At 41.2% G+C, this 13,354-nt stretch overlaps 1 protein-coding gene across 1 annotated transcript; it reads right to left on the reverse strand.

The window, feature by feature from the left end:
* Positions 1 to 11,679: 11,679 nt before the first annotated feature.
* Positions 11,680 to 12,871, reverse strand: LOC133251974 (olfactory receptor 7D4-like). Its single transcript, XM_061424745.1, has one exon. It carries the CDS (start codon positions 12,610 to 12,612, stop codon positions 11,680 to 11,682), a length of 933 nt encoding a protein of 310 aa, XP_061280729.1. The 5' UTR covers positions 12,613 to 12,871.
* Between the last annotated feature and the right edge of the window lie 483 nt (positions 12,872 to 13,354).

Below are 13,354 nucleotides of genomic sequence, written 5' to 3' on the forward strand. Positions count from 1 at the left end.
GTATTTTATTCTTTCCGTTGCAATGGTGAATGGAATTGTTTCCTTAATTTCTCTTTCTATTTTCTCATTATTAGTGTATAGGAATGCAAGGGATTTATGTGTGTTGATTTTATATCCTGCAAATTTACTATATTCATTGATTATTTCTAGTAATTTTCTGGTGGAGTCTTTAGGGTTTTCTATGTAGAGGATCATGTCATCTGCAAATAGTGAGAGTTTTACTTCTTCTTTTCCATTTTTGATTCCTTTTATTTCTTTTTATGCTCTGATTTCTGGGGCTAAAACTTCCAAAACTATGTTGAATAGTAGTGGTGAAATTGGGCACCCTTGCCTTGTTCCTGACTTTAGGGGAAATTCTTTCAATTTTTCTCCATTGAGGATAATGTTTGCTGTGGGTTTGTCATATATAGCTTTTATTATGCTGAGGTATGTTCATTCTATTCCTGCTTTCTGGAGAGTTTTTTATCATAAATGGATGTTGAAATTTGTCAAAGGCTTTCTCTGCATCTATTAAAATAATCATATGGCTTTTAATTTTCAATTTGTTAATGTGGTGTATTTCATTGATTCATTTGCGGATATTGAAGAATCCTTGCATCCCTGGGATAAAGCCCACTTGGTCATGCTGTATGATCTTATTAATGTGTTGTTGGGTTCTGATTAACAGGAAAATTGGCCTTGGAATACGGAATGAAGCAGGGCAAAGACTAATAGAGTTTTGCCAAGAAAATGCACTGGTCATAACAAACACCCTCTTTCAACAACACAAGAGAAGACTCTATCCATGGACATCACCAGATGTTCAACACCGAAATCAGATTGATTATATTCTTTGCAGCCAAAGATGGAAAAGCTCTACACAGTCAGCAAAAAAAAAAAAAAAAAGACTAGGAGCTGACTGTGGCTCAGATCCTGAACCCTTTATTGCCAAATTCAGACTTAAATTGAAGAAAGTAGGGAAAACCACTAGACCATTCAGGTATGACTTAAATCAAATCCCTTATGATTATACAGTGGAAGTGAGAAATAGATTTAAGGGCCTAGATATGATAGATAGAGTGCCTGATGAACAATGGAATGAGGTTCATGACATTGTACAGGAGACAGGGATCAAGACCATCTCCATGGAAAGGAAATGCAAAAAATCAAAATGGCTGTATGGAGAGGCCTTACAAATAGTTGTGAAAAGAAGAGAAGTGAAAAGCAAAGGAGAAAAGGAAAGATATAAGCATCTAAAAGCAGAGTTCGAAAGAATAGCGAGAGGAGATAAGAAAGCCTTCTTCAGCGATCAATGCAAAGAAATAGAGGAAAACAACAGGATGGGGAAGACTAGAGATCTCTTCAAGAAAATTAGAGATACCAAGGGGATATTTCATGCAAAGATAGGCTGAATAAAGGACAGAAATGGTATGGACCTAACAGACGCAGAAGATATTAAGAAGAGGTGGCAAGAATACACAGAACTGTACAAAAAAGATCTTCACGATGGTGTGATCACTGACCTAGAGCCAGACATCCTGGAATGTGAAGTCAAGTGGGCCTTAGAAAGCATCACTACGAACAAAGCTAGTGGAGGTGATGGAAACCAGTTGAGCTATTTCAAATCCTAAAAGATGATGCTGTGAAAGTGCTGCACTCAATATGTCAGCAAATTTGGAAAACTCAGCAGTGGCCAGAGGACTAGAAAAGGTCAGTGTTCATTCCAATCTCAAAGAAAGGCAATGCCAAAGAATGCTCAAACTACCGCACAATTGCACTCATCTCACACGCTAGTAAAGTAATGCTCAAAATTCTCCAAGCCAGGCATCAACAATACGTGAACCGTGAATTTCCTCATGCTCAAGCTGGTTTTAGAAAAGGCAGAGGAACCAGAGATCAAATTGCCAACATCCTATGGATCCTGGAAAAAGCAAGAGAGTTTCAGAAAAACATCTATTTCTGCTGTATTGACTATGCAAAGACTTTGACCGTGTGGGTCACAATAAACTGTGGAAAATTTTTCAAGAGATGGGAATACCAGACCACCTGACCTTCCTCTTGAGATATATGTATGCAGGTCAGGAAGCAACAGTTAGAACTGGACACAGAAAAACACACTGGTTCCAAATAGGAAAAGGAGTACGTCAAGGCTGTATATTGTCACCCTGCTTATTTAACTTATATGCAGAGCACATCATGAGAAATGCTGGATTGGAAGAAACACAAGCTGGAATCAAGACTGCTGGGAGAAATATCAATAACCTCAGATATGCAGATGACACTACCCTTAGGGCAGAAAGTGAAGAGAAACTAAAAAGCCTCTTGATGAAAGTGAAAGAGGAGAGTGAAAAAGTTGGCTTAATGCTCAACATTCAGAAAAGGAAGATCATGGCATCCGGTCCCACCACTGCATGGGAAATAGATGGAGAAACAGTGGAAACAGTGTCAGACTTTATCTTTTTGGGCTCCAAAATCACTGCAGATGGTGACTGCAGCCATGAAATTAAAAGACGCTTACTCCTTGGAAGGAAAGTTATGACCAACCTAGACAGCATATTCAAAAGCAGAGACATTACTTTGCCAACAAAGGTCCGTCTAGTCAAGGCTATGGTTTTTCCTGTGGTCATGTATGGATGTGAGAGTTGGACTGTGAAGAAGGCTGAGCACTGAAGAATGGATGCTTTTGAACTGTGGTGTTGGAGAAGACTCTTGAGAGTCCCTTGGACTGCAAGGAGATCCAACCAGTCCATTCTGAAGGAGATCAGCCCTGGGATTTCTTTGGAAGGAATGATGCGAAAGCTGAAATTCCAGTACACTGGCCCCCTAATGCAAAGAGTTGACTCATTAGAAAAGACTCTGATGCTGGGAGGGATTGGGGGGCAGGAGGAAAAGGGGACAACAGAGGATGAGATGGCTGGATGGCATCACTGACTCGATGGATGTGAGTCTAGGTGAACTCCGGGAGCTGGTGATGGACAGGGAGGCCAGGCGTGCTGGGGTTCATGGGGTCGCAAAGAGTCAGACACGACTGAGCGACTGAACTGAACTGAACTGGGTTCTGATGGCTAGAATTTTGTTAAGGATTTTTGCATCTATGTTCATCAGTGATATTGACCTGTAGTTTTCTTTTTTTGTGGCATCTTTGTCAGGTTTTGGTATTAGAGTGATGGTGGCCTCATAGAATGAGTTTGGAAGTTTACCTTCCTCTGCAATTTTCTGGAAGAGTTTTAATAGGATAGGTATTAGCTCTTCTCTAAATTTTTGATAGAATTCAGCTGTGAAGCTGCAATGGAACTGGAGGAATCAACATGCCTGACTTCAGGCTATACTCCAAAGCCACAGTCATCAAGACAGTATGGTACTGGCACAAAGACAGAAATATAGATCAATGGAACAAAAGAGAAAGCCCAGAGATAAACCCACACACCTATGTACACCTTACCTTTGACAAAGGAGACAAGAATATACAATGGAGAAAAGACAATCTCTTTAACAAGTGGTGCTGGGAAAACTGCTCAACCACTTGTAAAAGAATGAAATTAGAAAACTTTCTAACACCATACACAAAAATAAACTCAAAATGGATTAAAGATCTAAATGGAAGACCAGAAACTATAAAACTCTTAGAGGAGAACATAGGCAAAACACTCTCTGACATACATCACAGCAGGATCCTCTATGACCCACCTCCCAGAATATTGGAAATAAAAGCAAAAATAAACAAATGGGACCTAATTAAAATTAAAAGCTTCTGTACAACAAAAGAAAGTATAACCAAGGTGAAAAGACAGCCTTCAGAGTGGGAGAAAATAATAGCAAATGAAGCAACTGACAAAGAACTAATCTCAAAAATATACAAGCAACTCCTACAGCTCAATTCCAGAAAAATAAACGACCCAATCAAAAATTGGGCCAAAGAACTGAATAGACATTTCTCCAAAGAAGACATACAGATGGCTAACAAACACATGAAAAGATGCCCAACATCACTCATTATCAGAGAAATGCAAATCAAAACCACAATGAGGTACCATTTCACGCCAGTCAGAATAGCTGCTATCCAAAAGTCTACAAGCAATAAATTCTGGAGAGGGTGTGGAGAAAACGGAACCCTCTTACACCATTGGTGGGAATGCAAACTAGTACAGCCACTATGGAGAACAGGGGGGAAGATTCCTTAAAAAACTGGAAATAGAACTGCCTTATGATCCAGCAATCCCACTGCTGGGCATACACACTGAGGAAACCAGAAGGGAAAGAGACACGTGTACCCCAATATTCATCACAGCACTGTTTATAATAGCCAGGACATGGAAGCAACCTAGATGTCCATCAGCAGATGAATGGATAAGAAAGCTGTGATACATATGCACAATGGAGTACTACTAGGCCAAAAAAGAATACATTTGAATCAGTTCTAATGAGGTGGATGAAACTGGAGCCTATTATACAGAGTGAAGTAAGCCAGAAGGAAAACCATAAATACAGTATACTAAGGCATATATATGGAATTTAGAAAGATGGTAACAATAACCTGGTGTACGAGACAGCAAAAAAGACACTGATGTATAGAACAGTATTATGGACTCTGTGGGAGAGGGAGAGGGTGGGAAGATCTGTGAGAATGACATTGAAACATGTAAAATATCATGTAAGAAACGAGTTGCCAGTCCAGGTTCGATACACGATACTGGATGCTTGGGGCTAGTGCACTGGGACGACCCAGAGGGATGGTATGGGGAGGGAGGAGGGAGGAGGGTTCAGGATGGGGAACACATGTATACCTGTGGCAGATTCATTTTGATATTTGGCAAAACTAATACAATTATGTAAAGTTTAAAAATAAAAAAAAAAAAACAAACTGGAAATAGAACTGCCTTATGACCCAGCAATCCCACTGCTGGGCATACACACTGAGGAAACCAGAATTGAAAGAGACACGTGTACCCCAATATTCATCACAGCACTGTTTATAATAGCCAGGACATGGAAGCAACCTAGATGTCCATCAGCAGATGAATGGATAAGAAAGCTGTGACACATATGCACAATGGAGTATTACTCAGCCAAAAAAGAATACATTTGAATCAGTTCTAATGAGGTGGATGAAACTGGAGCCTATTATACAGAGTGAAGTAAGCCATAAAGAAAAACACCAATAGACCTTACAAATAGCTGTGAAAAGAACAGAAGCAAAAAGCAAAGGAGAAAAGGAAAGATATAAGCATCTGAAAGCAGAGTTCCAAAGAATAGAAAGAGGAGATAAGAAAACCTTCCTCAGTGATCAATGCAAAGAAATAGAGAAAACAACCGAATGGGAAAGACTAGAGATCTCTTCAAGAAAATTAGAGATACCAAGGGGACATTTCATGCAAAGATGGGCTCGATAAAGGACAGAAATGGTAAGGACCTAACAGAAGCAGAAGATATTAAGAAGAGATGGCAAGAATACAGAAAAACTGTACAAAAAAGATCTTCATGACCCAGATAATCACGATGGTGTGATCACTGACCTATAGCCAGACATTCTGGAATGTGAAGTCAAGCGGGCCTTAGAAAACATCACTAAGAACAAAGCTAGTGGAGGTGATGGAATTCCAGTTGAGCTATTTCAAATTCTGAAAGATGATGCTGTGAAAGTGCTGCACTCAATATGTCAGCAAATTTGGAAAACTCAGCAGTGGCCAGAGGACTAGAAAAGGTCAGTGTTCATTCCAATCCCAAAGAAAGGCAATGCCAAAGAATGCTCAAACTACTGCACAATTGCACTCATCTCACACGCTAGTAAAGTAATGCTCAAAATTCTCCATGCCAGGCTTCAGCAATATGTGAACCGTGAACTTTCTGATGTTCAAGCTGGTTTTAGAAAAGGCAGAGGAATCAGAGATCAAATTGCCAATATCTGCTGGATCATGGAAAAAGCAAGAGAGTTCCAGAAAAACATCTATTTCTGCTTTATTGACTATGCCAAACCTTTGACCGTGTGGATCACAATAAACTGTGGAAAATTCTGAAAGAAATGGGAATACCAGACCACCTGACCTGCCTCTTGAGATATCTGTATGCAGGTCAGGAAGCAACAGTTTGAACTTGACACGGAACAACAGACTGGCTCCAAATAGGAAAAGGTGTACATAAGGCTGTATATTATCACCCCGCTTATTTAACTTATATGCAGAGTACATCATGAGAAACGCTGGACTGGAAGAAGCACAAGCTGGAATCAAGACTGCTGGGAGAAATATCAATAACCTCAGATATGCAGATGACACCACCGTTATGGCAGAAAGTGAAGAGGAACTAAAAAGCCTCTTGATGAAATTGAAAGTGGAGAGTGAAAAAGTTGGTGTAAAGCTCAACATTCAGAAAACGAAGATCATGGCATCCGGCCCCATCACTTCCTGGGAAATAGATGGGGAAACAGTGTCAGACTTCATTTTTTGGGGCTCCAAAATCACAGCAGATGGTGACTGCAGCCATGAAATTAAAAGACGCTTACTCCTTGGAAGGAAAGTTATGACCAACCTAGATAGCATATTCAAAGACAGAGAAATTATTGCCAACAAAGGTCCGTCTGGTCAAGGCTATGGTTTTTCCTGTGGTCATGTATGGATGTAAGAGTTGGACTGTGAAGAATGCTGAGCACCGAAGAATTGATGCTTTTGAACTGTGGTGTTGGAGAAGACTCTTGAGAGTCCCTTGGACTGCAAGGAGATCCAACCAGTCCATTCTGAAGGAGACCAGCCCTGGGATTTCTTTGGAAGGAATGATGCGAAAGCTGAAATTCCAGTACTTTGGCCCCCTCATGCGAAGAGTTGACTCATTGGAAAAGACTCTGATGCTGGGAGGGATTGGGTGCAGGAGGAGAACTGGACAACAGAGGATGAGATGGCTGGATGGCATCACTGACTTGATGGACGTGAGTCTGAGTGAACTCCGGGAGTTGGTGATGGACAGGGAGGCCTGGCGTGCTGCAATTCATGGGGTCGCAAGGGTCGGCCAGACTGAGCTACTGAACTGAACTGAACTGAACACATAAGAAAAACACCAATACAGTATCAGTTCAGTTCAGCTCAGTTAAGTTGCTCAGTCGTGTCCGACTCTTTGTGACCCCATGAATCGCAGCACGCCTGGCCTCCCTGTCCATCACAAACTCCCGGAGTTCACTCAGACTCACGTCCATTGAGTCAGTGATGCTATCCAGCCATCTCATCCTGTCCCTCCCAGCATCAGACTCTTTTCCAATGAGTCAACTCTTTGCATGAGGTGGCCAAAGTACTGGAGTTTCAGCTTTAGCATCATTCCTTCCAAAGAAATCCCAGGGCTGATCTCCTTCAGAATGGACTGGTTGGATCTCCTTGCATTCCAAGGGACTCTCAAGAGTCTTCTCCAACACCACAGTTCAAAAGCATCAATTCTTTGGTGCTCAGCCTTCTTCACAGTCCAACTCACATCCATACATGACCACTGGGAAAACCATAGCCTTGACTAGACGAACCTTTGTTGGCAATAATGTTTCTGCTTCTGAATATGCTATCTAGGTGGTCATAACTTTTCTTCCAAGGAGTAAGCGTCTTTTTATATCATGGCTGCAGTCACCATCTGCAGTGATTTTAGAGCCCCCAAAAATAAAGTCTGACACTGTTTCCACTGTTTCTCCATCTATTTCCCATGAAGTGATGGGACCGGGTGCCATGATCTTCATTTTCTGAATGTTGAGCTTTAAGCCAACTTTTTCACTCTCCTCTTTCACTTTCATGAAGAGGCTTTTTAGTTCCTCTTCACTTTCTGCCATAAGGGTGGTGTCATCTGCATATCTGAGGTTATTGATATTTCTCCCAGCAGTCTTGATTCCAGCTTGTGTTTCTTCCAGTCCAGCGTTTCTCATGATGTGCTCTGCATATAAGTTAAATAAGCAGGGTGACAATATACAGCCTTGATGTACTCCTTTTCCTATTTGGAACCAGTCTCTTGTTCCGTGTCCAGTTCTAACTGTTGCTTCTTGACTTGCATACAGATTTCTCAAGAGGCAGGTCAGGTGGTCTGGTATTCCCATCTGTGTCAGAATACTAACACATATATATGGAATTTAGAAAGATTGTAGCAATAACCCTGTATGTGAGACAGCAAAAGAGACACAGATGTTTAGAACAGTCTTTTGGACTCTCTGGGAGAGGGAGAGGGTGGGATGATTTGGGAGAATGGCATTGAAACATGTATTATATCATATAAGAAATGAATCACCAGTCCAGGTCCGATGCATGATACAGGATGCTTGGGGCTGGTGCACTGGGATGACCCAGAGGGATGGTACGGGGAGGGAGGTGGAAGGGGGGTTCAGGATGGGGAACACGTGTACACCCGTGGCAGATTCATGTTGATGTATGGCAAAACCAATACAATATTATAAAGTAAAAAAAAGAAAGAAAGAAACAGACACATTGCCATATGTAAAACAAATGGCCAGTGGGAAGCTGCTGTATAACACAGAGAGCTCAACCAGGTGCTCTGTGACAGCCTAAAGGGATGAGATGGGGTAGGTGGTGGGAGGTAGACTCAAGAGGGAGGGAACATATGTATACTTATGGCTGCTTCGTGCTGACGAATGCCAGAAACCAACACAACATTGTAAAGCATTTATCCTCTACTTAAAAATAAATAAATTATTAAAAAATAGTCAGTTCCCACAATTGGAAATCATGAAATGAGTCACCAGTCCAGGTTCAATGCACGATGCTGGATGCTTGGGGCTGGTGCACTGGGACGACCCAGAGGGATGGTACGGGGAGGGAGGAGGGAAGAGGGTTCAGGATGGGGAACACGTATATCCCTGTAGTGGATTCATGTTGACGTATGGCAAAGCCAGTACAGTATTGTAAAGGTAAAAAATAAAATAAAATAAATAAAAAATTAAAAAAAAAGAAAATCGTGATTCTTTTCCCAGTTGCCAGACCCAAGACTGTTTTCAATCTCAAAGCTTAGAAATTAAACAGATTAAATAGGAGATGAGCCCCCCTTTTGGAAGCCCATTCTTGTTCTTCAAAATGGTAACACTCTTCAAGGACATAACTTGGTGGCCAGTTGATTCCACTGGACTCCAGTCCTGGTGTGAGCAGCGATTCTTCTTTACCAAGTTGAATATTTATGTGTTTGCGTTTGCCTTTCCTGCCTGCAGTGCCTTGGCAAACACACCATTGAAAGACAACACATCATCCAATTTTGGTTTTTAACACGTATTTATTTATATTTCCTTTTGGTTGTGCTGGGTCTCCCTTATTGCATGTGCAGTGTCTCTAGCTGTGGCAAGCGTGGGCTACTCTCTAGTTGTGAGGGTAGTGATAAGTGTGGGCTTCTCCTTGTGGTGACTTCTCCTGCTGTGGAGCACAGGCTCTAGCACGGATGGGCTTCAGTAGTTGTGGCTTATGGGCTCTAGAGCACAGGCTCAGTAGTTGTGGCACACAGTCTTCCTTGCCCCATGGCATGTGAAATCTTACTGGGCCAGGGATCAAACCTCAATGCCCTGAACTGGCAGGTAGACTCTCAGTCACTGGACCACCAAGGAAAGTCCCATTCAATTTCTTTATGGTGAAGAATATGGGAAAATAAACATCCATCAAGACATCTAGTAGTTTGAACATATTCTGTACCCCGTGAAGCTGCTCAGCATCATATATCTCCAGGGTGGCAATTCTGTGATTCAATTCTTACTCTCCTGAACTCTAATCCAGCACTCTGTCCTGGCACAATACCTGAATATATGTCCCCTTTCATTCAGATTTGGTCACCATCTGGATCTTGTGTTTCAACCTCAGTAAATTCACCTAGAGTGAGGCAGCTAGACCCAGCAATTTATTAGCACCTGACCTGTTCTAATCTTCTTGGCTTTGCAGTTTTTCTGTCCTAGTGATACATGTTCAAACCTTATTTTAGAAGCATACTAAGTATATGCAGAAAAGTTCAACCATGCTGAAAATCAAATAAATAATTTGTTTGTCAGTGTATTTTCTGTTTGGACATAGAACGTGATCTGATAAATGCTGAAATCCAGGATTTAAGCTCTATGAGGGCAAAGATTTTTGTCTTTTTTTCCTCCCTTCACTTCTGTGTTCCAGATATTTGCATCAGCCTGGCACACTGAGAACTTCTCAGTAAGTACTGTTGAATAAATGAATTTGGTAAGAACTAGCAATGGTATTAAGAACAGGCACTATTTCATAACTCCCATTCAACTATTCTGAGTCTGTACTTGAAGTGGCTGATATCAGCCTGCAAGACTGGAAATCCAATCCATTTACAGTGATGGATTAGTAAAAGGAGGGATACAGAGAGTAGAACTGAGGTTAATAGAGACAACACTGTAAGAGGTGAAGACAAAGTACTCACTAGGCAATTTTGACAAAAATCCCTTGTGGAGGATGGATAAGAAACAAAACTTGATGTGACTAAAAGGCAAAATTTCTTGTTGGAGAGAGTGTGGAGAAAAGGGTACCCTCCTATACTGGTGGTGGGAATGTAAATTGGTACAGCCACTATGGAGATTCCTTAAAAAACTAAATATAGAAGTTCATATAGAATGTATGATCCCACAATCCCACTCCTTGGCATACATGCAGAGAAAACCATAATTCAAAAAGATACATGCTCTTCAATGTTTATTGCAACAAAACTGTTTATTCACCAAAACTGGGACAAGGAAGCAACCCAAATGTCCATCAAGAGAGGAATGATTGAAGATGTGTACATATATACAATGGAATATTACTCCGTTATGAAAAAGAACAAAATAATGACATTTTCAGTAACATAGATGGACCTAGAGATTATCAAACTAAGTGAAGCAAGTCATACAAATATATTGTATCACTTACATGTGGAATCCAATAAAAAATGATACAAACAAACTCACAAAACAGAAAGACTCACAGACCTCAAAATCAACCTCATGATTACCAAAGGGAAGCGTGAAGGGTGGGGGTAGTGATAAATTGGGAGATTTGAATGAACATATATACACTACTATGTATAAAATAGACAACTAATAAGGACCTACTGAATAGCACTAGGAACCCTACTCAATATTCTGTAATCACCTATGTGGGAAAAGAATCTGAGAAAGTATGGATATATACATATAACTGATTCACTTAACTATATAGCAGAAACTAACACAACATTGTGAATCAAGTGTACTCCAATAATTTTTTTAAAATATTCTGTGGTAACCTATACAGGAAAAGAATCTGAAAAAGAATAGATCTGGATACATGTATAACTGATTCACTTTGCTGTGCACCTGAAATTAACACAACATTGTAAGTCAACTATACTTCAATAAAAATTTTTTAAAAGAGGCAGGATTTCAAACACTTGAATGCCAATATAGTATACTGAGTAAATGCAACCTGTTGATTAATTAAGCATAGATCTACATTCTAAAATTCAATCAGTGGTCATTAAAAAACACTCTACATATGTAAAATTATTAAATAATAGTTGATAGTCTAAGTTCATGAAATGTGTTCCTAAGACAATTCTGAAATTGTTTAATGAGCTGAATGCAAGATATTTGCATTAAAATGTATATGCTTTGCTTAAATAAAATACATGTTTATTCAAATCACTCATACAAGAAAGAGGCAGGATTTCTTTAGCCAACTACTGCTATCACTGTCAGCTCAAAACCCTGGATCAGTGTTCCCATCACTGAACACAGAGTGTTCTTCCAAGGACTTTTTGTAGAGCCCTCTTGATGTCCCTGTTCCTCAGGCTGTAGATGAAAGGGTTCAGCATGGGGGTGACCACAGTGTACCTCACTGAGGCAATCATGCCTCTCCAGGAAAATGAATCAGAACTGAGATACACACCAAGACCTGTCCCATAGAACAAAGAAACCACGGACAGGTGAGATGCACAGGTAGAAAATGCCTTATATTTCCCATGAGCTGATGGGATTCTCAGAATGGAGGAGACAATGTGGGTGTAGGAGAAAAGGATCCCTGAGAAGGGAGCAATGCAAAGAAAGCCAGTCACCACGTACAGCAGGATGTAACTGATGAGCGTGTCTGAGCAGGCAAGTGTGAGGACCTGAGAAAATTCACAATAAAAGTGTGGAATGACCCAGTTGGTACAGAAGGACAGCCGTAACATCAGCAGACTCTGGATCAAGGAGTATAATAAGCTGATGAACCAAGACACAAGAACCAACAGACCACAGAGGCAAGGGTTCATGATGACTGTGTAGTGCAGGGGGTGACAGATGGCCACAAAGCGGTCATAGGCCATCACAGTCAGGAGAAAAGTGTCCATAACTCCAAAAACCATGAAAAAATACATCTGGGTGGTGCAGCCTGCGTAGCTGATAGATTTGCTCTGTGTCTGGATGTTCACCAGCATCTTTGGAACTGTGGTGGAAGTGAAACAGACATCGGTAAAGGCCAGGTTGGAGATGAAGAAGTACATGGGGGTGTGGAGGTGGGAGTCTGAGCTGATGGCCAGGATGATGAGCAGGTTCCCAAGGACAGTGACCACAAACATAGATAGAAACAGCTCAAATAAGATGTGCTGGTGCTCTGAGTCTTGGGAAAATCCCAGGAGTAAAAATTCTAAAACACGTGTTTGATTTCCTGCTTTCATGTTGCTGATGCATCTGCTAGATGATTGAAGAAAGGGGGGAGAAACATGAAATAACCACTGGACTGACTCTAGAGTCTCTCTGTGTGTGTTAGAGGAGCCCACTAGGCTCCTGTGTCCATGGAATTCTCCAGGCAAGAATACTGGAGTGGGTAGTCTATCCCTTCTCCAGGGGATCTTCCTAACCCAGGGATCGAACTCAGGTTTCCTGCATTTCAAGCAGATTCTTTACTGTCTGAACCACCATGGAAGCCCATAGAGTCTTTCTACTTCTTTAATTTCTTAAAGTGATAGATTGGGTATAAAAGCATTAACATGACAAAGCTTCAGAATCCTATATTGCTATTTGTCTATACAGCATTTCAACCACTGTCCACTGACCTTTGGGATACACATCCATCCTCTTCACTCTGGCTTGTTGTTGGTTAGTCACTAAGGTGTATCTGATTCTTTGCAACTGCATGGACTACAGCCCACCAGGCTCCTCTGCCCATGGGACTTTCCAGGCAAAATAATGGAATAGGTGGCCATTTCCTTCTCCAGAGTCTCTTCCTGATGCAGGGATCAAAAACGTGTCTGCTGCATTGCAGGCAGATTCTTTACTACTGAGTCACCAGGGAAGATTCTATCTCTGGCTTCAGTTCATTTCAGTTCAGTGGCTCATTCATGTCTGACTCTTTGCAACCCCATGAACTGCAGCATGTCAGGCCTCCCTGTCCATCACCAACTCCCGGAGTTTACCCAA

The sequence above is a fragment of the Bos javanicus genome, chromosome 7 (genome assembly GCF_032452875.1).
Source record: "Bos javanicus breed banteng chromosome 7, ARS-OSU_banteng_1.0, whole genome shotgun sequence".
In the NCBI taxonomy this organism is placed as follows: domain Eukaryota; kingdom Metazoa; phylum Chordata; class Mammalia; order Artiodactyla; family Bovidae; genus Bos; species Bos javanicus.

Bases quoted from the DNA above. Each gene is read 5' to 3' on its own strand.
- LOC133251974 (XM_061424745.1), bottom strand. From the start codon at position 12,612: ATGAAAGCAGGAAATCAAACACGTGTTTTAGAATTTTTACTCCTGGGA.